The sequence below is a fragment of the Propithecus coquereli genome, unplaced genomic scaffold, assembly GCF_000956105.1.
Source record: "Propithecus coquereli isolate 6110/MARCELLA unplaced genomic scaffold, Pcoq_1.0 Scaffold776, whole genome shotgun sequence".
Classification (NCBI taxonomy): Eukaryota; Metazoa; Chordata; class Mammalia; order Primates; family Indriidae; genus Propithecus; species Propithecus coquereli.
In genome coordinates, this window is record NW_012153907.1 from 446,143 (window position 1) to 469,872 (window position 23,730).

At 56.2% G+C, this 23,730-nt stretch overlaps 1 protein-coding gene across 1 annotated transcript in view; it reads left to right on the forward strand.

Annotated features, from left to right (window-relative positions):
* The window catches only part of NOTCH3 (notch 3), a 32,671-nt gene that overhangs the window by 4,967 nt on the left and 3,974 nt on the right, over positions 1–23,730 (forward strand). Inside the window, exons 3-31 of the mRNA XM_012662758.1 lie at positions 1,210–1,352; positions 1,435–1,773; positions 1,858–1,980; positions 2,062–2,295; positions 3,437–3,592; positions 3,679–3,864; positions 4,474–4,587; positions 4,818–4,931; positions 5,473–5,706; positions 5,804–5,914; positions 6,371–6,563; positions 6,642–6,793; positions 6,997–7,110; positions 7,571–7,726; positions 8,800–9,025; positions 9,333–9,534; positions 9,637–9,784; positions 10,216–10,400; positions 10,904–11,036; positions 11,118–11,375; positions 11,458–11,576; positions 11,970–12,535; positions 13,815–14,147; positions 15,899–16,053; positions 16,458–16,680; positions 17,068–17,152; positions 19,482–19,644; positions 20,712–21,016; positions 21,274–21,421. Coding sequence (XP_012518212.1) covers positions 1,210–1,352; positions 1,435–1,773; positions 1,858–1,980; positions 2,062–2,295; positions 3,437–3,592; positions 3,679–3,864; positions 4,474–4,587; positions 4,818–4,931; positions 5,473–5,706; positions 5,804–5,914; positions 6,371–6,563; positions 6,642–6,793; positions 6,997–7,110; positions 7,571–7,726; positions 8,800–9,025; positions 9,333–9,534; positions 9,637–9,784; positions 10,216–10,400; positions 10,904–11,036; positions 11,118–11,375; positions 11,458–11,576; positions 11,970–12,535; positions 13,815–14,147; positions 15,899–16,053; positions 16,458–16,680; positions 17,068–17,152; positions 19,482–19,644; positions 20,712–21,016; positions 21,274–21,421 — 5,618 coding nt within the window. The remainder of the gene's footprint in view (positions 1–1,209; positions 1,353–1,434; positions 1,774–1,857; positions 1,981–2,061; positions 2,296–3,436; positions 3,593–3,678; positions 3,865–4,473; positions 4,588–4,817; positions 4,932–5,472; positions 5,707–5,803; positions 5,915–6,370; positions 6,564–6,641; positions 6,794–6,996; positions 7,111–7,570; positions 7,727–8,799; positions 9,026–9,332; positions 9,535–9,636; positions 9,785–10,215; positions 10,401–10,903; positions 11,037–11,117; positions 11,376–11,457; positions 11,577–11,969; positions 12,536–13,814; positions 14,148–15,898; positions 16,054–16,457; positions 16,681–17,067; positions 17,153–19,481; positions 19,645–20,711; positions 21,017–21,273; positions 21,422–23,730) is intronic.

The window sequence follows — 23,730 nt, forward strand, 5'->3', positions numbered from 1 at the left end:
CTTGGGGGCGGAGGTGGGATGAGTGTTGGCAGCGTCGGGGGCGGAGCCTGGATCCTCTCGCTTCTCCGAGCCCCTCCCTCCGACCCCCACCAAATCTCATTTCTCCCACACTCGAAAGCTGCCTTGGTGGGCTTGGGGAATGGGCTGCAGGTTGAAGGACCACCTTCCAAGGTAAGGGCACCGACGGTGGTGCCCACTCCAGCCCCCAACCCCGCATGGGAGGCTGTATGTGTCCCAGGGATTGTGGAAGTCCTCACGTCTGTCCATGTGAGCCAGAGGTCCCCATATCCACGTGGGAGACGGTGGGCTGTGCCTTGAGTGTTTGCCAGCCCAGTGGGTCCAGTTGGTGTGTCCTTCTGTGTGCGCCTAGGTGGTTGTCTCTGAGAGTCTGAGACTTTCCATTTGCTGTTCCCTCTGCCTGGAATGCTGTTCCCCACACACAGCCCCATGGCCCCCTTCTCACCTTCTTCTGTCTATGAAAATATAATACCCACCTCTTCTCCCCATCCTCCTTCGCTCTGTTCCTTTTAGCCTGTATGTTGGTTTTCTGTGGCTGCTGTGACAAATTGTCTAGCATTAACAGTAGGAATTTACCCTCTTGCAATTATGGAGGCTGGAAGTCTAAAATCATGGTGTGGGCAGAGCCTCTCCGGAGGCTACAGGGGAGAATCCTTCACTGCCTCTTCCGGCTTCTGGTGGCTCCAGGCGTTCCTTGGCTTGTCTGTCTCTTATAAGGACACTTGTCACTGGATTTAGGGCCCACCTAGATGAGCCAGGACGATCTTACATTGACAATCCTTTACATCTGCAAAGATCCTTTTTCCAAATAAGGTCATAATCACAGGTTCTGGGACATGGACGTGTTTTTTAGGAGGCTGCCACCCAACTCACCCCACCCTTGATGGTCCCCTGTGCATCTCACCACCCCCTGTTGTCATGTTGTATGTTAATTTGTCATTTGTGTATTTTCTCTTTGCCTGGACCTGGCTATGCAGATCCAGAGGGTAGAGACCACTTTTATTGTGTTTGCTGCTATATTCCTATTGCTTGGCACATAGTAGGTGCTCAGTAAATAGCCATTGCATGAATGAATGTGTGTGTGTTTGCCGTTTTTTTTTTCACCTGTGTTTCTTGCCTGTCTTGTGTGTGTCTCTGTGTCTGGGGACATCTTGCCTTGTGCTGCCCACACTAAGCCATCTCTGCCCACAGGTGCCCACCAGGCTGGGTGGGTGAGCGGTGTCAGCTGGAAGACCCCTGCCACTCGGGCCCCTGTGCTGGCCGTGGCGTCTGCCAGAGCTCAGTGGTGGCAGGCACTGCCCGGTTCTCCTGCCGCTGCCCCCGTGGCTTCCGAGGTGAGAGGGCAGAGCATGGAGGGGAGCCCAAGGCAGGCAAGGTGTGGTCAGTCCCAAGCTCACCCTGTCCTGGTCCCTCCAGGCCCTGACTGCTCCCTGCCGGACCCCTGCCTCAGCAGCCCTTGTGCCCATGGTGCCCGCTGCTCAGTGGGGGCTGATGGCCGCTTCACCTGCTCCTGCCCGCCTGGCTACCAGGGCCGCAGCTGCCGAAGCGACGTGGATGAATGCCGGGTGGGCGGGCCCTGCCGCCACGGTGGCACCTGCCTCAACACGCCTGGTTCCTTCCGCTGCCAGTGCCCGGCTGGCTACGCAGGGCCGCTGTGTGAGAGCCCCGCAGTGCCGTGTGCTCCTTCTCCATGCCGCAACGGGGGAACCTGTAGACAGAGTGGCGACCTCACCTATGATTGCGCCTGTCTTCCTGGTGAGTGAACTGTGTTCAGGTGGGCTTGGGGACAGCAGGCAAGCCTGGCAGTGACCATTTTCCTCCCGCCTCTTCCTGCGCTAGGGTTCGAGGGCCAGAACTGCGAAGTGAATGTGGATGACTGTCCAGGACACCGATGTCTCAATGGGGGAACATGTGTGGATGGTGTCAACACCTACAACTGCCAGTGTCCTCCTGAATGGACAGGTGGGGGCTGAAGGGGGCTGGGTGGCAGACCTTGGGCGGGCATGCAGCAGGCGGCTGGACTGGTGCATCTGTGTGCCACAGGCCAATTCTGTACGGAGGACGTGGACGAGTGTCAGCTGCAGCCAAATGCCTGCCACAATGGAGGCACCTGCTTCAACACGCTGGGTGGCCACAGCTGCGTGTGTGTCAATGGCTGGACAGGCGAGAGCTGCAGTCAGAATATCGATGACTGTGCCACGGCTGTGTGCTTCCATGGGGCCACCTGCCATGACCGCGTAGCCTCCTTCTACTGTGCCTGCCCCATGGGCAAGACTGGTGAGTGGCTATTTCCCTGTAGGCAGCAGGGAGCCATTGATGGTTATTGAGTGGGGGCAATGAGAAAGTCTGACTTAAGTGTTAGAAAGATTAGACGGGAGGCTGGATTTGGGGTGAAGGGGAAAGCTGGGAGAGGCCTGGGAGGAGGCTGACATGTGGTCCAGGGCAGAAGCCACGGGAGCTCCTGGGAAGTGTAACCTAGAAAGAAAGGGGACCTTTGCAAGTGGCAAAGGTCAGAGGAGGTGTTTAGGAAGGGGACTTGGAAATGGAAGGAGGGCATGCCCGGCAGAGGGTACTGCAGAAGTGAAGGCTTGAGTGTGGGGCCCTTTTATAATCAAATAAAGAGTCAATAGATTTTAAAACCATATGTGGGCCGGGCGCGGTGGCTCATGCCTGTAATCCTAGCACTCTGGGAGGCCGAGGAGGGCGGATCGTTTGAGCTCAGGAGTTCGAAACCAGCCTGAGCAAGAGCGAGACCCCGTCTCTACTAAAAATAGAAAGAAATTAATCGGACAACTAAAAATATATAGAAAAAAATTAGCCGGGCATGGTGGCACATGCCTGTAGTCCCAGCTACTCGGGAGGCTGAGGCAGAAGGATTGCTTGAGCCCAGGAGTTTGAGGTTGCTGTGAGCTAGGCTGACGCCACAGCACTCACTCTAGCCAGGACAACAGAGCGAGACTCTGTCTCAAAAAAAAAAAAAAAAAAACAAAACATAAAACCATATGTGGATGTTTGCAATTTATTTTCAAATAGTTCACACACAAAAAAGATTGATAGATTAGGCTAATAATAGTTGAATCTAGGTGTCAGCTAGGCCAGGCACAGTAGCTCACGCTTGTAATCCTAGCACTTTGAGAGGCCAAGGAGGGAGGATCACTTGAGGCCAGGAGTTCGAGACCAACCTGAGCAACATAGTGAGATCCCATCTCTACAAAAAATAGAAGAATTAGCTGGACGCTATGGCACACCTGTAGTCCCAACTACTGGGGAGGCTGAGGCAGGAGGATCGCTTGAGCCCAGGAATTCTAGGCTGCAGTGAGCCATGATAGTGCCACTGCAAAACACGATATGTGAGGGGTAGGGGACCTTTGGGCAGAGCTGGAGGGTCTGTCCATGACTTCTGCCTACCACTTCCCAGGACTTCTGTGTCATCTCGATGATGCTTGTGTCAGCAACCCCTGTCATGAGGATGCTATCTGCGACACGAACCCGGTGAACGGCAGGGCCATCTGCACCTGTCCACCCGGGTTCACAGGCGGAGCGTGTGACCAGGACGTGGACGAGTGCTCCATTGGTGAGGGGGGCACCACCATCCGGAGATGAGGGGAGCAGCAGGGCCTCGGCTGGCCACGCCCACACCGACTGTGTCTTGTCCTGTAGGCGCCAACCCATGTGAGCACCTGGGCCGGTGTGTGAACACACAGGGCTCCTTCCTGTGCCAGTGTGGCCGCGGCTACACTGGCCCACGCTGTGAGACCGACGTCAACGAGTGTCTGTCGGGGCCCTGCCGCAACCAGGCCACATGTCTCGACCGCATAGGCCAGTTCACCTGCATCTGCATGGCAGGTGCGTGGTGGGCGTGGCCAGGGCGGGTCCTGAAAGAAGTCCCACCGGGGAGATGGGGCGGGGAGGAGGATGGGGTGGAATTTAAATTTGGAGTGGGAACCTTAGGGACTGGAGCCTGGGATGACGTGGGGGGCAGGGTCAGAGCAGAATCCTGTGCGAGGAGTGGTCAAATGGAGTCATCGGAACCTCAGATGGGCTGGGAGGGAGTCTGGGCCTCAGGACCCACTTGGGGAAGGGACGGACAGGATGGCGGGGCTGCCATGGGGTTAAAGTGGAGCCTGCAGCTTTGCGCTAAGCCTGGGTTGGACTTGAGGCTGGGCACAAGGTTATGGTGGGCCCTGGGGCTCGGGGATGGCGGTAGGGCATAGTCCGTGGACTGGGGAAAGAAGGTGGTTTGAAGGCCCATATAGAGTCTAGTCTCATGAGCCTTGGACCAGTTGAAACCAGGGCCGGGTGAGGGTCCAGGCTGTGGCTGAAAACTGCCTCTAAGGTTGGGCTGGGGGTGGGACCAAGGCCGTCTATGAGTAGGAAGGGGAGTACCTCCCCCGTTCAGCCCCCTTCAGACCAGAGGGTAGCCCCCCACTGCCCGAATCCCCCCCCTGCCCCCAGGCTTCACAGGAACCTACTGTGAGGCGGACATCGACGAGTGTCAGAGTAGCCCGTGTGTCAACGGCGGCGTCTGTAAGGACCGAGTCAATGGCTTCAGCTGCACCTGCCCCTCGGGTGAGGACCCTGGGACAGGGGGCCTTAAGACGTGCCTGTGCAGATTCCAGAGTGGAACCCTATAAGACAATGCTCTCGGATAACTTATAATAGAAACCACGTGTTATGAAAAACATTGAAATTAATGTAAATGCAAGTAAATGGGTTTTCCCACCCAAACAAGGCGGGGCTGGTGAGGGCGACTGTTCTGACCCTATCTGGGCCTGCGCTCATGCCACTCCCCACCCCAGGCTTCAGCGGGTCCATGTGTCAGCTGGACGTGGACGAATGCGCTAGCACGCCCTGCCGGAACGGTGCCAAGTGCGTGGACCAGCCCGATGGCTACGAGTGCCGCTGCGCGGAGGGTGAGGCTAGTTGATGATAGCCCAGCAAGAATCTGGAGGCGGGGCTAGTGGGGGGCAGGGCCAATAACAGACTAGGGGAGAGTTTGGGGGCGGGGCTGCAGCAAGACAGGACTCTGGCAGGGCTAATGATAGAGCCTGAGGGTGGAGCCAATGATGGATTTAAGATATGGGTGGGGCCAGAGGGTTTGGCTGGGTAGCGTAACAGGAGGGGGCGGGCCCAATCCCCACTACCTTCCCCAGGCACCTCCCAGGTGCTCCCATCGCCAGTCAAGCGCAGGGCAGAACAGGGCTGATCATGTAAGGACTGGAAGCAGGGCCAGAGCTGGGGGTGGCATTTAACTGTTGGGAGGGTCCTGACCACAGGTGAGTCCTGGAATTCTCAGCTGAATGTTAGTGGAGGCAAGCTAGGGGTGGGGCTTGAATTGAGCCCACCTCCTGAAGGGCAGGGCCTGAGATAGAGCTGAGGCAGGATTGGGCCATGGCCACAGCTGTGGGCAGGCCCTGGGCAAGTGGGCGGAGCCTGACCCTCTGGCCCTCGCAGGCTTTGAGGGCATGCTGTGTGAGCGCAACGTGGACGACTGCTCTCCGGACCCATGCCACCACGGTCGCTGTGTGGATGGCATTGCCAGCTTCTCATGTGCCTGTGCCCCAGGCTACACGGGCACGCGCTGCGAGAGCCAGGTGGATGAGTGCCGCAGCCAACCCTGCCGCCATGGGGGCAAATGCCTGGACCTGGTGGACAAATACCTTTGTCGCTGTCCTTCCGGCACCACAGGTGGGGCTGGGGGGTGGGGCAGGAGCTGCACACCTGGAGGGGGCTGGAATGGTGGGGCACAGTGGTGGCTACTCCTTGCTATGTTCCCCTCCCCCAGGTGTGAACTGCGAGGTGAACATCGATGATTGTGCCAGTAACCCCTGCACCTTTGGGGTCTGCCGTGATGGCATCAACCGCTATGACTGTGTCTGCCAGCCTGGCTTCACAGGTAGGCAAGCGGCTGCCATGGAGAGGGGGTCCCTATAGAATGGGGGTGAAGTCACCCGTCTCTGATGATTGAGTGTTGCCATTATGTTTGCACATTCTTTTCCAACTAGAGTGTCTATGCTTTACTCTGAGGTTGTGCTCTCTCAGCACGTGGGCATGAGATTGTCCCCGTTTTCGCTCAAGATTGTTCTAGAGTGTAGATGGTGTCAACGGTGTTAAAGTAATCCTTGGTGGAAATGAAAGTGACTTCATGTAAATTTGGGGACCAGGTTGATCTGGGGCATGGCAGCTCTTGGTCGAGGAGGTGGCTGTCCTAGTTTGCACATGAGCTGATGCGTCATGAGAAAGAAGTTGTCCTTGCTCAGGGGTGTAGATGTGCTAAATGGGGTTAGGTTGTCCCTCCCCAGTTGGCTCCACCGCCCTTGTCCTGGGACGAGGTTGCCTGTGTGCTCCCCAGGGCCCCTTTGTAACGTGGAGATCAATGAGTGTGCGTCCAGCCCCTGCGGCGAGGGAGGCTCCTGTGTGGATGGAGAAAACGGCTTCCGCTGCCTCTGCCCGCCCGGCTCCTTGCCCCCGCTCTGCCTCCCCCCGAGCCATCCCTGTGCCCATGAGCCCTGCAGTCACGGCGTCTGCCACGATGCGCCCGGCGGGTGAGGCCCCTCCTCAACCTCTGACACCGTGTCCCTCTCCCTGGCCCACCTGCCAGCCCTGACTGCCTCCCCTGCCAGGTTCCGCTGCGTGTGTGAGCCTGGCTGGAGTGGCCCCCGTTGCAGCCAGAGCCTGGCCCGAGACGCTTGTGAGTCCCAGCCCTGCCGGGCCGGTGGCACCTGCACCAGCGATGGAATGGGCTTCCGCTGCACCTGCCCCCCGGGTGTCCAGGGTGTGTGCCCCATCTTCCCTCCCCAGGCCCCTGGCACTCTTATCCTTCTCATTTCCTTTCTACTCTGCTCTTTGCTTTTCCTCCTTGTCCCCAAGAGCTTGGGAGGTGGGGATGAAAGTGGGGACCCTGGAGGCAGATGGGAGTGGCGAGTCCCTCAAGACTGTCTCACTCTGCCTGTGTCACTCTGCCTGCTCTTCCCACAGGACGTCAGTGTGAGCTGTTGTCCCCGTGTACCCCGAACCCCTGTGAGCATGGGGGCCACTGTGAGTCTGCCCCTGGGCAGCCAACTGTCTGCTCCTGCCTGCCTGGCTGGCAAGGTACACCAGCTGCTTCTTCTGCCTCCTCCTTTTCACCTATTTTGCTCCCTGTCCCATACTGGGTGATGCTGGGGACCCAGAGAGGGACTCACCCCCAGCTGTACGTTTGAGAGGAGCTTCCTTCTGGGAAAGGACAGAGCTAGACACAGACACTTGTAGCCCATGTGGGCCAGCTCTGGGGAAGACAAAGGGATGTGGGTTCAGGGATGCCAGGACTGAGGCTGAGGGTTTGGGGACAACTTCCTGGAGGGGCGGTCCTTAGAGTATGCATTCACCACCCACTGAGACAGTGAGGAGGAAGTTCTGGAACAGCACATACAAAATGCTCAGAAGCAGATGACAGCAGGGCTTGTTCTTGCCTTTGCACATGTCGGTCTGCAGGTTCTTCCAGAGTGCTAGGTCCCTCAGACCCTGTCCTGCACCCTGTAACCCTGGGTGTCACCTTGTTCCTCACCCCCAGGCCCACGATGCCAGCAGGATGTAGACGAGTGTGCTGGCCCCTCACCCTGTGGCTCCCATGGTACCTGCACCAACCTGGCAGGGAGTTTCAGCTGTACCTGCCATGGGGGATACACTGGCCCTTCCTGCGATCAGAACATCAATGACTGTGACCCCAGTAAGTGCAGGGGAGCTCTTGGTGGGGGGGAGCGGGTGCGCTACTCTAGGGAACACATTCGCCAAGCTTGAACTATGTGCCAGCACTGCGTTTTCATTTCCTCTTCACAGCTCTCTTACATTTCCCATTTTATTCATATGGAAACTGAGGCTCAAGGAGGTTAAGTGACTTGTTCAGGGTCATGCCACGAGTAAGGGGATGAGCTGGGCTTGGAGCGTAGGTCTGTCTGGCTCTGAAGCCTATGTACTGTCTCTGACAGCAAATGAATTAAGATTGTGTGCAAAGTATGAGATAAAAGGCCCCAAGAGAGCTCTCCAGGAACTGGTCTAATAGACAAATAACACAAGCCACATATTCAATTTTAAGTTTTCTAGTAGCCACCCTAAAAAATAAAAAGAAACAGGTGATATTACATTTAATATATTTAAAATTCAATTTATGAAATAGAAAATAGCCTATTTTATTTAACCCAATATATAAAAATATCGTTTCAACTTATAATCAATATAAAAATTAGTAATGAGATTTAAAGATTTATTTATTTATTTTGTCATTTCTTTAGAGACAGGGTTTTGCTTTGTCGCCTAGGTTGGAGTGCAGTGGTGCCATCATAGGTCAGTGTAGCCTCTGACTCCCGGGCTCAGGTGATCCTCCCACCTCAGCCTTCCTGGCAGCTAGGACCACAGGCATGTGCCACCGTGCCCAGCCTCAGTTCAGTCACAATTTCAAGGGCTCAATAGCCACCTGTGGCTAGTGGCCACTGTCCTGGCCAGCACAGGTCTGAGCGTGGCCCAGGAGTTAGAGGAGGCACAACTAGCAGCATCTGCTTGGCAGTTCAAAGGAACCTTTTTGTTCTTCCAACACGCTTCCTCTTCCACATAGCTGAGGTTTCCAGATAAGGGAGGGGTTAAGGCCACAGAAGAGGACAGACTTTGATCCCTGTGACTATACGTGTCCCTTTCCAATTGAACTTGGTTTCCTCCTGAGTTCCCCTCTATGCAAGGCACATCTGAAGTTGGGCTGGGCTGACGCGCGCAAGGTCGGTGACCAGACCACCTTCCTCCTGCCCGCAGACCCCTGCCTGAATGGCGGCTTGTGTCAGGACGGCGTGGGCTCCTTCTCGTGCTCCTGCCTCCCTGGTTTCGCTGGCCCACGCTGTGCTCGCGACGTGGACGAGTGTCTTAGCAGCCCCTGCGGCCCGGGCACGTGCACCGACCACGTGGCCTCCTTCGCCTGCAGCTGCCCGCCCGGCTATGGAGGCTTCCACTGCGAGCAGGACCTGCCCGACTGCAGCCCCAGGTGGGCGGGGCCTCTATTCGGATGGGGCCTGGGAAGCAGTGAGTGGGGGGTACAAGGGAAGGGGAGGGGGTCCTGGGTTTGGCACCCACTTCAGGACTCTGATGACAGATGGGGCTTGGAAGTCGCTTTAGAGGGGGCGGAGCCTCCACTCGGCTCCCCCCTTGTGCTGATGTACCTGGGCGTAAGCGTCAGAGAGTGGGAGGTCCCTAATGCTCCTAGGACCAAGGAGGGACAGCAGGGCGGGGTCTGCGAGGGGGCGGGGCCTGACCCTCCCTCCGCTGTGCTCTCGGTCCCCTCCCCACCCCAGCTCCTGCTTCAATGGCGGGACCTGCGTGGACGGCGTGAACTCGTTCAGCTGCCTGTGCCGCCCCGGCTACACCGGCGCCCACTGCCAGTACGAGGCCGACCCCTGCCTCTCGCGGCCCTGCCTGCGCGGGGGCGTCTGCAGCGCCGCCCATCCTGGCTTCCGCTGCGCCTGCCCCGAGGGCTTCACTGGCACCCAGTGCCAGGTGGGCGGAGCACTGGGGCTCTGGGGGAGGAGCCTGGAGGGATGTTCTGGGGTCGGGGGGCCTGCCCGGACCGGAGTGCGACACTGAGGGCTTCCCCTCCAGACGCTGGTGGACTGGTGCAGCAGCGCAACCTGTCAGAACGGGGGTCACTGCGTGCAGACCGGGGCCTACTGCCTTTGCCCTCCGGGATGGAGCGGCCGTCTCTGTGACATCCGAAGCCTGCCCTGCAGGGAGGCCGCAGCCCAAATGGGTGAGGGGGTGAAGGAGGGGGGTGCGTGGCCGCGTGTGAGGGACTCCTGGAGGGGGAGCGTGCATGTCCCTCCTGCTGGTGTGAGCTGCATGACGGTGTTCACAGAGCATATGGGCGTGGTGGGGTGGGTGGCTGAGTGTGTGTGACCATGTGACAACTGGCCGGGGTGGTGTGTGTGTCTGTCACCATGAGACAGCTGGAATGGTGCCTGTGATGCAGTGTGTGACTGACCCGGTGTAAGCATCGAAGGCGTGTGTGCGTCGGGTGGCCGAGATTCTGCCAGCTTGGGGGCAGGTGTGTCAATCCAATCGAGTGTGGCTGAGCCCCTGGGGACTGATGCCAGCAGGGATGGTGGGTGCTGTTGTGTGTGATGCGGGCGGAAAGGGGGTGTGTGGCTGCCTCTGTGCCTGATGCCACTCTCCTCTTTGCAGGGGTGCGGCTGGAACAGCTGTGTCAGGCGGGCGGGCAGTGCGTGGATGAGGACAGCTCCCACTACTGCGTGTGCCCGGAGGGCCGTACAGGCAGCCACTGTGAGCAGGAGGTGGACCCCTGCTTGGCCCAGCCCTGCCAGCATGGGGGCACCTGCCGTGGCTACATGGGGGGCTATGTGTGTGAGGTAAGAGGGTGCCCCCCGGGGGAGGGAAGAGGAGCTTGTCATGCTTGGGTGTGTCTGGGCGCATGTATCTGTGTGTCTGTGGGCATGTCTCTCTCCAGGCATGTCTGGGTTTTTGCTTTTGTGACTCTGGATGTGTCTTTATGAGTGTCACTTTGGGTAGATCTGGGGGTGTTTGTGTCTGTCTGGGTGTGCCTCTGTCTTCTGTTATTTCCTGGCATATCTATGTGCGTCTCTGTGTGTGTCTGAGTGTACATCCCTGGTCGTGTGTGTCTTGGGGGGATATCCGGGTGTTTTTCCTGTGTGTTGGCATGCGTGTGTCCCTCATCACTTGGTGTGTTTGAGTGTATGTGTCCTGCACACGGGGCATCTCTTATGTGTGTTGGATGTCTGTGTGTACCCTTTCGTGCTGGGGTTCTCTGTGTCTTCATGGGGTAGGTCCAGGTGGGTCCAGGTGTGTCTGTGTCCCTCTGGGCTGACTGGATCCCTCTCTCACCCCACGGAAGTGTCCGGCTGGCTACACTGGTGATGACTGTGAGGACGATGTGGACGAGTGTGCCTCCCAGCCCTGCCAGCATGGGGGCTCCTGCATTGACCTCGTGGCTCGATATCTCTGCTCCTGTCCCCCTGGGACGCTGGGTATGCCAGGGCCAGGGTTGGGAGACAGGTTGGGATCCTGAATCTTCTCCCATCCTGACTACTCCCCCCTCCTTGCCCCAGGCGTGCTCTGTGAGATTAATGAGGATGACTGTGGCCCAGGCCCACCCCTCAACTCAGGCCCCCGGTGCCTCCACAACGGCACCTGCGTGGACCTGGTGGGCGGCTTCCGCTGCACCTGTCCCCCGGGATACACCGGTTTGCGCTGTGAGGCGGACATCAATGAGTGTCGCTCAGGGGCCTGCCACGTGGCACACACCCGGGACTGCCTGCAGGATCCAGGTGGGGGTTTCCGCTGCCTTTGCCATGCCGGCTTCACAGGTAAGCCTGGGAGAGGGGCTGGCCTGGGACGGTGCCTGCCGGTCTTGCACTGGGATTGATCCACCTGCTCCTGCGCGATCAGGTCCCCGCTGTCAGACCGCCCTGTCTCCCTGCGAGTCCCAGCCATGCCAGCATGGAGGCCAGTGCCGTCCCAGCCCAGGCCCCGGGGGTGGGCTGACCTTTGCCTGCCACTGTGTCCCGGTAGGTATGGGTGGCGCCCTGTAGGGGAGGAGTGGGCATGTGGCCTCGGGGGAGGATGTGGCTTTAGAGGGGAAGAGGGAGAAGGGGAAGAGGTTCCTGGGAAATGTCGAAATTACTCAGATGTTTGAGGGGAAAGAGGCTGAGTTTGGCAGTTGGGGGCGTGGCCTCCAGGGGAAGGCGGGGCTTATCTGCCAGGCGGGGCCTCCATTGGAAGGGGGAGAGGTGGAGCGGGACATGGGGAGGTTGGGGACTCAGCCTTCCCAAGTGTTGACCCCTCACTCTTCCCTCTCTCTACTCTCCACCCTCGCTCCCGTTCCCCACTTTTCCATTTCTTTTCCTCCTTTCCTCCTCTGCCCCTCCCCTTCTTGTGCCTGTCCGCACACCGACCCTCAGCCGTTCTGGGGTCCGCGTTGCGAGCGGGTGGCGCGCTCCTGCTGGGAGCTGCAGTGCCCGGTGGGCGTCCCCTGCCAGCAGACGGCCCGCGGGCCGCGCTGCGCCTGCCCCCCAGGGTTGTCCGGGCCCTCCTGCCGTGGCACCCGGGGGTCGCCGCCGGGGGTCGCCAACGCCAGCTGCGCGGCCGCCCCCTGTCTCCACGGGGGCACCTGCCGCCCCGCGCCGCTCGTGCCCTTCTTCCACTGTGCGTGCGCGCCGGGCTGGACCGGGCCGCGCTGCGAGGCCCCCGCCGCGGCGCCCGAGGTCTCCGAGGAGCCGCGGTGCCCGCGCGCCGCCTGCCAGGCCAAGCGCGGCGACAAGCGCTGCGACCGCGAGTGCAACAGCCCGGGCTGCGGCTGGGACGGCGGCGACTGCTCGCTGAGCGTGGGCGACCCCTGGCGGCAGTGCGAGGCGCTGCAGTGCTGGCGCCTCTTCAACAACAGCCGCTGCGACCCCGCCTGCAGCTCGCCAGCCTGCCTCTACGACAACTTCGACTGCCACGCCGGTGGCCGCGAGCGCGCCTGCAAGTGAGCCGGTCCTCCTACCGACTGTGCATCCTTCCGCTCGAATCTGCCTGTCTGTCTGTCCGTCCTTCGTCTGTTGATGTGTCCATTCACTTGGGCCGTCGTTTCTCCGTGCACCCCACCTGCTGCTCCCACGTGGCCTGCCTCTCCGCTAGTGTCTGTCTGTCTGTCTGCTCTTCCATGTGCCCTGCCTTTCTGTTTTTCTGTCTGCCTATGCACTCCATTTGCCCCTCTCTATGCCCTATTTGTCTTTCTGTCCACCCACGAATTTCTTTTATTGCTCTACGCACCCAACTGCCTATCTGCACTCCTGCTTGTCCATCCTTGGACCTAACCTGTCCATCCATTTGTCTGTCCGTATGCCAGTCTGTTCGTCCGTGTGCCCCATCTGTCTGGCCATCTGGCCATCCCTGTTCCCCGCCTGTTCATCCATGTGCCTCTTCTGTCCATCCACACACCCGTGTTTTGCCCCTCTATGTGGCTGTCCATCTGTCCGTGCCCTATCCATCCTTGCCTCTTCTCTGTCCCTCTCTGTCTCTCCATGAGCCCCGTCTGTCTGTTCCATGCAGTCTATCTGCCCATTCCAGTGCTCCACTCCTTCTGTCCCCCTTTGTGTACCCCTTTGTCCCCCTCAAACTTTCCCCCACCTTTATTTCCCCATCCTCATCCTCCCCACTCTCCCCCTCGCTCACTCTGTTCCACCCGCCTTGGCCTCTCTGCCATTCTTCAGGTTCCCCAGGCTTGGTCCCATCTCAGGGCCTTTGCACTGGCTGTTCCCACTGCCTGGAAAGCTCTTCCCTCACCTCCTTCAAATCTTTGCTCAAATGGTGGCACCTTCTCAGTGAGCTCCTCCCTAGTCACCCCCGGCACTTCCTGCATTTTATTTTTTTCCTTAGCACTTAATTCCATTTAGAACTCTGTGTGTATGTTTATATTTAGCTTCTATTGATGAGTAATTGAAATGCTGTGTATTCTACTCATTCATCTCCTTTAACATCTGTCTCTACCCACTGGAATGCCAGCTCCATGCGGGCAGGGATTTGTGGCTGGGGCACAGCCTTGGTGCCTACAGCAGTGGCCAGCACATGGCAGGCAACTAGTTAATATTATTGATTTATTAATAGCCAGCAAACAACTGGATTTGCACAAAACCTGATATATGCCAGTGCATTCTGGTCCCCTATTGCAAGCATTGCTGGAGTCTCGTGCTCTGTGCTGTGTGTGCATGGGGGGTGTGGGAAGGGCATGGGCCCTCCCTGACCCTTCCCCTCTCTGTCTCCAGCCCGGTGTACGAGAAGTACTGCGCGGACCACTTTGCCGATGGCCGCTGCGACCAGGGCTGCAACACGGAGGAGTGCGGCTGGGATGGGCTGGACTGTGCCAGCGAGGTGCCCGCGCTGCTGGCCCGCGGCGTGCTGGTGCTCACGGTGCTGCTGCCCCCCGAGGAGCTCCTGCGCTCCAGCGCCGACTTCCTGCAGCGGCTCAGCGCCATCCTGCGCACCTCGCTGCGCTTCCGCCTGGACGCGCACGGCCAGGCCATGGTCTTCCCTTACCACCGGCCCAGTCCCGACTCCGAGCCCCGAAGCCGTCGCGAGCTGGCCCCGGAGGTGATCGGGTGAGTGACTCCACCTGGGGGAGCCAGGGGAGCCACGGGGCAGGGGAGGGGCGATGCACCATTGATGCAGTCTTGTGCGTGTCACTTCACTTAACGCATGTACCCGCTAGATGCCAGTAGCACCGCCCCCTCGTCGTGACAACCCAAAATGCCACCAGATATGAGCAAGTGTCCCTTGGTGGGGGGATGGGGATGGGAGGAGCAGAATCACCAGGTCTAGCTTACCTCCTTCTGGAGAGGCAGGTGGTTTGGCAGTGGTTAAAGGCATGTGTAAGGTTTGATTGTTTTTAAAGAAATGGAAAATAGAGCCGGGTGTGGTGGCGGCAGCCTGTAGTCCCAGCTACTTGGGAGGCTCAGGTGGGAGGATCACTTGACACTTGAGCCCAGGAATCTAGCCAGGGCAACACAGCAACATTCCCATCTCTAAAAAAACAAACAACAAAACAACAACAAAAACAACAGCACCCCCCCCAACCCCAGAAGAAATGGAAAATATAGAATTATCCAGCTGGAGGCCTGGTAGAGGACCAGAAGGCCACAAGAGAGGTGTGGCCATCGTTGAGGAGGAAGAGAAGTCCTCAGAGGGGTGGGACCTTGACCCAGAGACGACAGCTGGGATTTAGAGATGGATGGGAGGAGGGCAGGAGTGGGGGATGGAGGAGGGTGGCTGATGTACCAGTCCCTGGCTGGGGTGCCTGAATAACGGGGACATCGGGTTAAAAACCAGGGTTACTTTGGGGCTTCCAGGGTCTGAGGGATGTGGAGGCACTGGGAAGACTCCCCTGCTCCCTGCGGGAGGTGGCTGGGGGCTGAAGACAGAAACAGGAAAGAGGCAGGAGGATCTCCTGAGCCCAGGAGTTCGAGGCTGCAGTGAGCTATGACGGTGCCTCTGCACCCGAGCCCAGGCAACAGCAGGAGACACTGTCTCTAAAAAAAAAAGAAAGAAAGAAAGAAAGAAAGAAGAAAGAAAAGAAGCAACCAGAGACATAGGAATTGAATGAGGGCATGTGATACTGGGGTCCCAAAGAAGGAGGGAATTTGGAGAAAGTGAGAGTCTTAAGTTGGGTTCCTGGAAGCAGGGTCCGAGAGGGGGATTCAGATTCATGCGAGGTGGTGGAGGGGGTTGCTCTGAAGAGAAAAGGAGTGGCGAGGAAACAGGGTGGGGCAGAGGACAACTAAGGAAGGAGGTAGCCCCAGCTGCAGACCGGCCGGAGTCTGATCGCATGGGGAGCCCTGGAGCGTAACAGCACCTCAGAGTTGGTTGCCACCTTGTGTACCCTGTGTCTTAGCCAGTCACTTGCTGCGGGCTGCCCTGGGGAAGGTCGCCTCCCAAGTGGGGCAGTCCCCATTTTGCTCCAGCGCCTTGTCTCCCGGTACCCACTGTGGGTCGTGCGGAGAAGGAGCCGCTGGCGGCTGTCAGAAGCCAAGGCTTATAGCAGCTTGGAGATGAATGCAGCAGCCCAGTAAAGAGCTGCACCGAGAGCTTCCACTAGGATGGGCCAGGATAGTTACCGAGATGTTGACGTAGAAACAACGTCCAGCGGATTCATAGTTTGAGGAACACTGCTGACCACAGCGGGACAGGTTTTGGGGGTGCAGTGGGGTTGGACGCCAGCTGGGAGCCAGGTGGACCATGGTGGGCAGAGATGGCTCTTCCGAGCCAGGTGCTGGGGAGGGAGGGTGGGTGTTGGTGCCAGGGGGTGCATCAGGCTGCTGTTGAGCCCTCTGGTCCCTCCCTGCTGTCCTCGCAGCTCTGTAGTGATGCTGGAGATTGACAACCGGCTCTGCCTGCAGTCCCCGGAGAATGACCACTGCTTTCCCGACGCCCAAAGCGCGGCTGACTACCTGGGAGCGTTGTCAGCAGTGGAGCGCCTGGACTTCCCGTACCCACTGCGGGACGTGAGAGGTGCTGCCCGGCCCAGAGGGTGATGAGGGCGGAGCTGCGGGCGCTGGAGGGGGAGTGGGGAGGAGCGGTGATTGAAGCCCCAGCCCGGTGGCCGAAGCCTTGCCCCTGTGGCTAAAGCCTTGCCCCTGTGGATGAAGCCCTATCCCATGGTTAAATTCTCCTCCCCTCCCGCCACGTCGCCCACCCCACTCGAATCCACTGGGTTGAGGCCCCGCCCCCGTGGCTGAAGCCCCTCCCCCTGAAGCCTTGCCTTGTGCCCCTGTGGCTGAAGCCCCGCCCATGGTTGAAGCCCCACCGTCTACCCGCCATTCTGTGACCAAAGCCCCGCCCATGAGTGAAGCTCCGCCCCGTGGCCGAAGCCCCACCCCGTGGCTGACGCCGGGCCCTCTGCTTCCTGCCCACAGGGGAGCCGCTGGAGCCCCCGGAGCCAAGCGTGCCGCTGCTGCCCCTGCTGGCAGCAGGTGCAGTCTTCCTGCTGATCATCCTCGTCCTGGGCGTCATGGTGGCCCGGCGCAAACGCGAGCACAGCACCCTCTGGTTCCCCGAGGGCTTCGCGCTGCACAAGGACGTGGCCGCGGGCCACAAGGGCCGGCGGGAGCCCGTGGGCCAAGATGCGCTGGGCATGAAGTGAGAACCCTGCCCGCTCAACCCTGTTCCCAACTATGGGGACCTTGTGAGCCCTGGACCCCAGCTTGACCTGACTCTGAGCTCGGAGCCCAACCTCACCCTAGCTTCAGATTCCATCCTGGAACCTGGTGTCCAGTCCCCTGACCTCTGACTCCATGGCCCCTGGGGATCGGCCCTGACTCCTGAGCCCGACCTTACTTTCCACGTCCCGTTTCTCTGTGTCTCGACTCTGCCTCCTCTGGCTTATGACCCAAGACCCCTGATCCCAACTCCAGACCCCTGACCTCACCTCTACGACCTGTGCTCTGACCCCACACCAAATCCTCCTTCCACGCTGGACACCTACAATGTCCCCTCTAACATCCCTACTTCCCACGGTCCCCACAGGAACATGGCCAAGGGTGAGAGTCTGATGGGGGAGGTGGCCACAGACTGGATGGACACGGAGTGCCCGGAGGCCAAGCGACTGAAGGTGCTGCTCCTCCTATGACCTTGCCCTCAGGGTCCTGGGTGGGGTCCCCAGTGGTTAGTGGGAGAGCCCAGGGGAAGTCTCCGCTCTCCCCACCTCCCTGGTCCTGCTTGGTGGCCTCACTTTCTCCTTGCCATGGGTCTGTGGCCTCAGAGGGAGGAAGGAGATTTGCCATCAGGGCCCACAGAGTCCCTCCAGGTGGGTAGAAGTTTCCCTACCTCATCCTGCCCCTCCCCAGCCAGGCTTCTGCTCCCAGGCCTGCCTGGGTCTTCCTGGAGCGAACCCCTTGGCGGAGAGACAGTGACTTTGCCTTCTCTTTGTTAGTTCCAACTTTGTTCAGCATGCTCAGCCTGGAAGTGCTCCCAGCTAGTCCTGATACCATTTCATATCTCAGAGCCACACCCATGGGCTCTGTATTAGTCAGCGTGGGATGCCGGAACAAAATCCCACAAAGTGGGTGGCTTAAACAAGAGAAACTTAGTTTCTCACAGTTCTGGAGGCTGGAAGTCCAAGATCAAGGTGCTGTCAGGGTTGGTTCCTGGGGAGGGCTCTTTTCCTGGCTTGCAGACAGCCACCTTCTTGCTGGGTCCTGACATGGCCTTTCCTCTGCGCCTCTGTGTATGCGTGGAGGGGAGAGAGAGAGATGTCAACATCTGCTGTGTTTTCCAATTATAAGTGTATTAAATGTATCCTGTTAGACATGAGTCCTATTGGCTTATGGCCCCACCTTTAAGACCTTATTTAACCTAAATTACCTCCTTAAAGACCTTATCTCCAAATACAGTCACATGGAAGGTTAGGGCTTCAATTTATGATTTTTAGAGGGGGCACAATTCCATTCATAACAGGCTCTTACTAGCATTACATGGACACCTGCTGAATGTCTCTAATGCACACAAAACATCTTATTTCACCTTTTTGAGGACCCTGTGAAGTAGCTATTGACATGCGCTTCCATTTACAACTGCCTTTCCTCTGCGTGTATTTTAATGTTTGTGAAATGCAGGCATCTGTATGTTACAATCGACAGCTAAAGGAATCTGTTGGGTCCAGACTCTTTTCCTTCCTTTTCTGTCCCAAAGTGCATATTAAAGTGTCGGTTGACTGTGCTTTGACTTCATCTTAGCATTGTGGAGTGATGGCATCACCTTGATTTTGCCAAGGAGAAGGTTGCTCTAATGTGATTTGTCCAGGGCCACAGAGCTACTAAGGGGCAGGGTTGGAACTTGAACGTGTGTCAAAAGCTGTCCCATCCTCTCTGACTGACCCTTTCTGTTTATCTGTACGTCACCCAGCTTTCCCGTTTCATGAAGCTCAACTTCCCTGCCTCGGTCCTTAAGATCAGATCTCGCTTGATCAGGCTCTGTGGGGCCCTAGAGCTCTCAAATCCCTAGGCAGGCTGGTTGAGAATATTCTATCCTGTTTTCATAATGTCTCTAATGCCTTTTGAACAATGAATCTGAAATTGATCAAGCTCTTGCTAGAGGCCCAGGTGCAGGTAAAGACGTAGGTTTGTGTATGAGTGTTCGGTCCTGATCATGTTTGGGTACCAGGTGGGAATTCCATGTGACTTATTGATTGTTAGATCACTGTCCAAATTAATACTGGTCCTTGAATGACCCCCTTTCCACCCCTATGTGGTTTTTTTAAATTTAAAAATTTTTTTTTTTTTCTTTTAGAGATAGGGTCTTGCTCTGTCATCCTAGGCTGGCGTGCAGTGGTGCAATCATAGCTCACTGCAGCCTCGAACTCCTGTGCTCAAGCGATCCTTCTGTCTCAGCCTTCTTAGTAGCTGGGACTAAAGGCATGTGCCACTGTGCAGGCTAATTTTTTTTTAAAAAGCTTTTTCTTTTTTTTAGAGACAGGGTCTTGCTATGTTGCCCAGGCTATGTTTCTTTTACCAGTGATTTGTAATTCTCAGAGTCCAAGTTTTGTGCCTCTTTTGTTCAATTTAATTCTAAACGTTTTCTTTTTCTTGATTCTGTTGTCAATGGAATTATTCTCTTAATTTCATTTTTGGTGTGTTCGTGTCCAGTGTGTGTGCCGACAGGTGCCACACTGTGTGCCTCTTTGTGGATCACTCACTTTGGGTTTGCAGCCTCTCCCTCCCTCCAACCCGGATTGAAATCCCATTTCTACCTCTCAGTAGCTCCCTGAGCTCTGGCCCATCCATTTCCCAATCTATAAAAAAAGCTAATTGTTAATGGTTTCTCAGGGCTATGTGTGCATCTCCCTGAGACAAACATGTGGGAATGCCCCGCCCTGTCCCTGGGAATATCTCTCCCAGTCTCCAAAGGGTGAGATCTGAGAACCTGTGTCCCCATCCCTCCAGGTAGAGGAGCCCGGCGTGGGGGCCGAGGAGGCTGTGGATTGCCGCCAGTGGACTCAACACCACCTGGTCGCCGCTGACATCCGCGTGGCACCAGCCATGGCGCTGACACCACCGCAGGGTGACGCGGATACCGATGGCATGGATGTCAATGTGCGAGGCCCAGGTCAGGGACGGTGTCCCCCACCCCATAGGATGCTCTTATCCATCCTACTTGTGAGAGGTTACATCTGAGTCTGTGTTCTGGGGAGAACTGGGGCGTGTTGGGACTTCTGTGGGTGTGTGTGTTAATCAAGACTCTTGGTTGTAAGTGACAAAAGCCCACCTCAAACTAGCTTAAGTAAATCAAGGGATTTACTAAGTCACGTAACTGGAAGCAGCAGGCACATTTGCATCCAGGCCTCAGTCTTCCTCTCTCTGCCCCTAGGCTCCCGTCTTACAAAACCTTCTTTTCAACTGCTCCAGCAAAAGTGCCAGGATGCATTCCGATTGGATAGACTAGGGTCACATGCTCATTCTTGAGCCAATCGGTGTGGCCAGGGGGCTGGAATATGCAGATTAACCAGGCCAGGCCCACATACCTGTGCTCCAGCCAGGGAGGGGATTGGGCTCTACCCAGGGCTTGAGGCTGGGGAACGGGATGCAGGTGGCTTCGGGAGGAAAACCAGGGAAAAGGGTTGTGCAGAGTGTAGCAGGATATGTTGTCTGGATCCTGTTAGATCTATCTTTACCATGTTTCAGGGTATTCCTGCCCCAGCTTCGTTTTGTTTTTGCTCCAAATGGCCTACACTATGGCTTGCTTTTGAAGTCCCTCTGGCTACTGGGGCCAGAAATGCCTGGGATTTTATGTCCCCGGGGGTGGCCCTTAGCTAGTGGATGCAGGAGTATGAAAGGGATGGTTCCTTTTTCTTGAGCTGGATTATAGCTCTGGGTACAACTCACGTCCCAGAGTCCCCTGCGGGGTCAGGCTGGAATAACCCTTTGGGAATTTTCCCGAGGTTGTACGCTTGCTTGACCCCCTTCCTTCCTTGTGTCCCCTGCTCCCTAGGAGTCCTGTAATAAATCATGTACCCAGGGACCCCCGTCCTGGGTGTGGGTGTGCAGATGGTAGGATTTGTCACTCCTTCTTGCCCTCCTACGTCTCCCACTTGCTCCTAAAATGGTGCTCTTGGTACTATTTGCTGGAAAGACCTCTGTGCCCACCTCTCTGGTGACATACTCTCGTCCCTGCAGATGGCTTCACCCCGCTAATGCTGGCTTCCTTCTGCGGTGGGGCCCTGGAACCGATACCGACTGAGGAGGACGAGGCAGATGACACATCAGCCAGCATCATCTCGGACCTAATCTGCCAGGGAGCCCAGCTCGGGGCACGGACTGACCGCACGGGCGAGACCGCCCTGCACCTGGCTGCCCGCTATGCTCGAGCTGACGCCGCCAAGCGGCTGCTGGATGCTGGGGCGGACACTAACGCCCAGGACCACTCAGGCCGAACCCCCCTGCACACGGCCGTCACCGCTGATGCCCAGGGGGTCTTCCAGGTGAGACAGACCTACCCTTTGGACTGCAGAGCCGGGGCAGGCATGCCACACTTGGGTTCTGAGCTGCCTTTAAGAACTCATTTTTATGAGTTGGAGAGTGGGGATACACCGGAGTACAGTATCTGACAAGTAGCTGCTCCCCGGGGCTCATCAATTTCAGGAGTATGGGGGGTGGGGAGTTCAGGGGAGTGAGGGGTGCTCCTGACCCCTCTGTTCCTGCTCCCCTCTTCCTCCTGTATCCTCTCTCTCTCCCCCAGATTCTGATCCGGAACCGTTCTACAGACCTGGATGCGCGCATGGCGGATGGCTCGACAGCACTGATCCTGGCAGCCCGTCTGGCAGTGGAGGGCATGGTGGAAGAGCTCATTGCCAGCCACGCCGACGTCAATGCAGTGGATGAGCTCGGTAGGTTGGCAGAGGAATTGGCAGGTGGAGGCTGGGGGCGTGTCACCTGGGCCCCAACTGTGGCGCTGGTGTGAACTCACACCCGCATTGGGACCCAATCACTGAAGCTCATGCGCACACAACCATGCTCCAATGGGACTGACACTGTCATGAAGGGCGGCCCCCCTAGCCCTTAGGGTGCCTCAGGGATTTAGGAAAAGTCACCCTTCCCCATGACATTTCATTTCCATCTGCTTCATCAGAAGAACTCAATCTACTGCCACCTGCTGGGCAGTTGTAATAATTTTGCAAATTGGCCAAATCTCCATGTGACGGCAGCTCGGTGGAGGTGTCTTGCTTGCCCAGAGCCCAACCTGTGCAGATTCACAGCCCAGAGGGCCTCGCACAGCCATGAACACACTCAGAGGCTCACAGCAATTTGGAGCAGGTGTTCTCAACTTCAGCACCACATAGTTGGATAATTCTTTTATTTTCTTTTATTTATTTTTTGACTTTTACTCACCACTATACTAGCAAGGAGGGGTTAGAGAATTCTTTGTTGTGGCGAGCTGTCCCCGTGCGTCGTAAGGTGACGAGCAGTATCTCTGACCTCCGCCCCACCAGATGTCAGTAGCATCCCACGCCCTAGTTGTGACAGCCCAAAATGTTTCTAGACATTGCTGAATGCCGCTCGGGGGAGAATCACCCCTGGCTGAGAACCTCAGCTCTAGAGCAGGGCTGGTGCCCAGGACTTTGTGTGATGATCGAAATGTTCTCTGCACTGTTCCCATAGGGTAGCCACTGGCCACATGTGCTGGCCGTTGAGCACTTGAAATGTGGCTGGGGCAAATGAAGAACTAAATATTTTAGTTTATTTAATTTTGTTATCTTTTTTTTTTAAATAGCTTTGTTGAGATATAACTCACATACTATACAATTCACTCACTTAAAGTGTAAAATTCAGTGGTTTTTAGTATAATCACAGAGTTGTGCAACTATTACCACAATCAATTTAGAACATTTTCATCACCTGCGGAAGAAACTATCACCCTTTAGTCACACCTGCCAATCCCCTCATCTCTCCACCCTGTGCAACCCCTGATCTATTTTCTGTCTTTATGGATTTGCCTGTTCTGGACATTTCGTATAAATGGAATCATACACTGTGTGACCTTTTGCGTCTGACTTCTGTCACTCAGCATCCTGTTTCCAAGGTTCACTAATGTCGTAGCATGTCTCCGCGCTTCATTTTTTAATGGCCAAATAATATTCCATTGTATGGATAGACCACATTTCATTTATCCATTCATTCATCATTGGTAGACATTTGGGATTTTTCCCTTTTGGCTGCTGTGAACATTCATATACAAGTTTTTGTCTGCTCACCTGGTTTCAGCTCTTTGGGGGTAGATAGCTAGGAATGGAATTGCTGAATCATGGTAACTGTATGTTTAACCGTTTTGAGGAGCTGCTAGACTGTTTTTCACAGTGGCTGCACTATTTTACATTCCACCAACAATGTATGACAGTTCCAATATGTCCATATCGTTGCCAACACTTGTTATTATCTGTCTTTTTTGATTATAGGCTTCCTAGTGCGGCTAGGAATTGTACTGTGATAGCTCAGTGTGGTTCTCATTTACATTCCTTTGATGGCTAATGATGTCGAGCATCGTTTCCTGTGCTTCTTGGCCATTTGTATGTCTTCTTTGGAGAAATGTCTATGCAGATCTTTTGCCCATTTTAAAATTGGGTTATTTGTCTTTTTATCATTGAGTTATAAGTGTTCTTTATGTATTCTAGACATAAGTCCCTAATCCCTAATTGAATATGTGATTTACAAATATTTTCTCTCATTTCATAGATTTTCTTTTCATTTTTTTGATTGTGTCCTTAGAAGCCCAAAAATCTTAATTTTGATGATATCTAATTTATCTATTTTGTTGTTAATGTGGCTTGTGTTTTTTGTGTTGTATCTAAGAATCTGTGCCTAATTCAAAGTCATGAAGATTTACTGCTATGTTTTCTTTTCTTCTATATACATGATATATATATTTATTTATTTATTTATTTTTTTTGAGATGGAGTCTCACTCTGTCTCCTGGGCTAGAGTGCCGTGGCGTCAGCCTAGCTCACAGCAACCTCAAACTCCCAGGCTCAAGCGATCCTTCTGCCTCAGCCTCCTGAGTAGCTGAGACTACAGGATTGTGCTGCCACACCCGCCTAATTTTTTCTCCGGTTTTGCTCTTGCTCAGGCTGGTCTCAAACTCCTGACCTGAAGCGATCCTCCCACCTCAGCCTCCCAGAGTGCTAGGATTACAGGCGCAAGC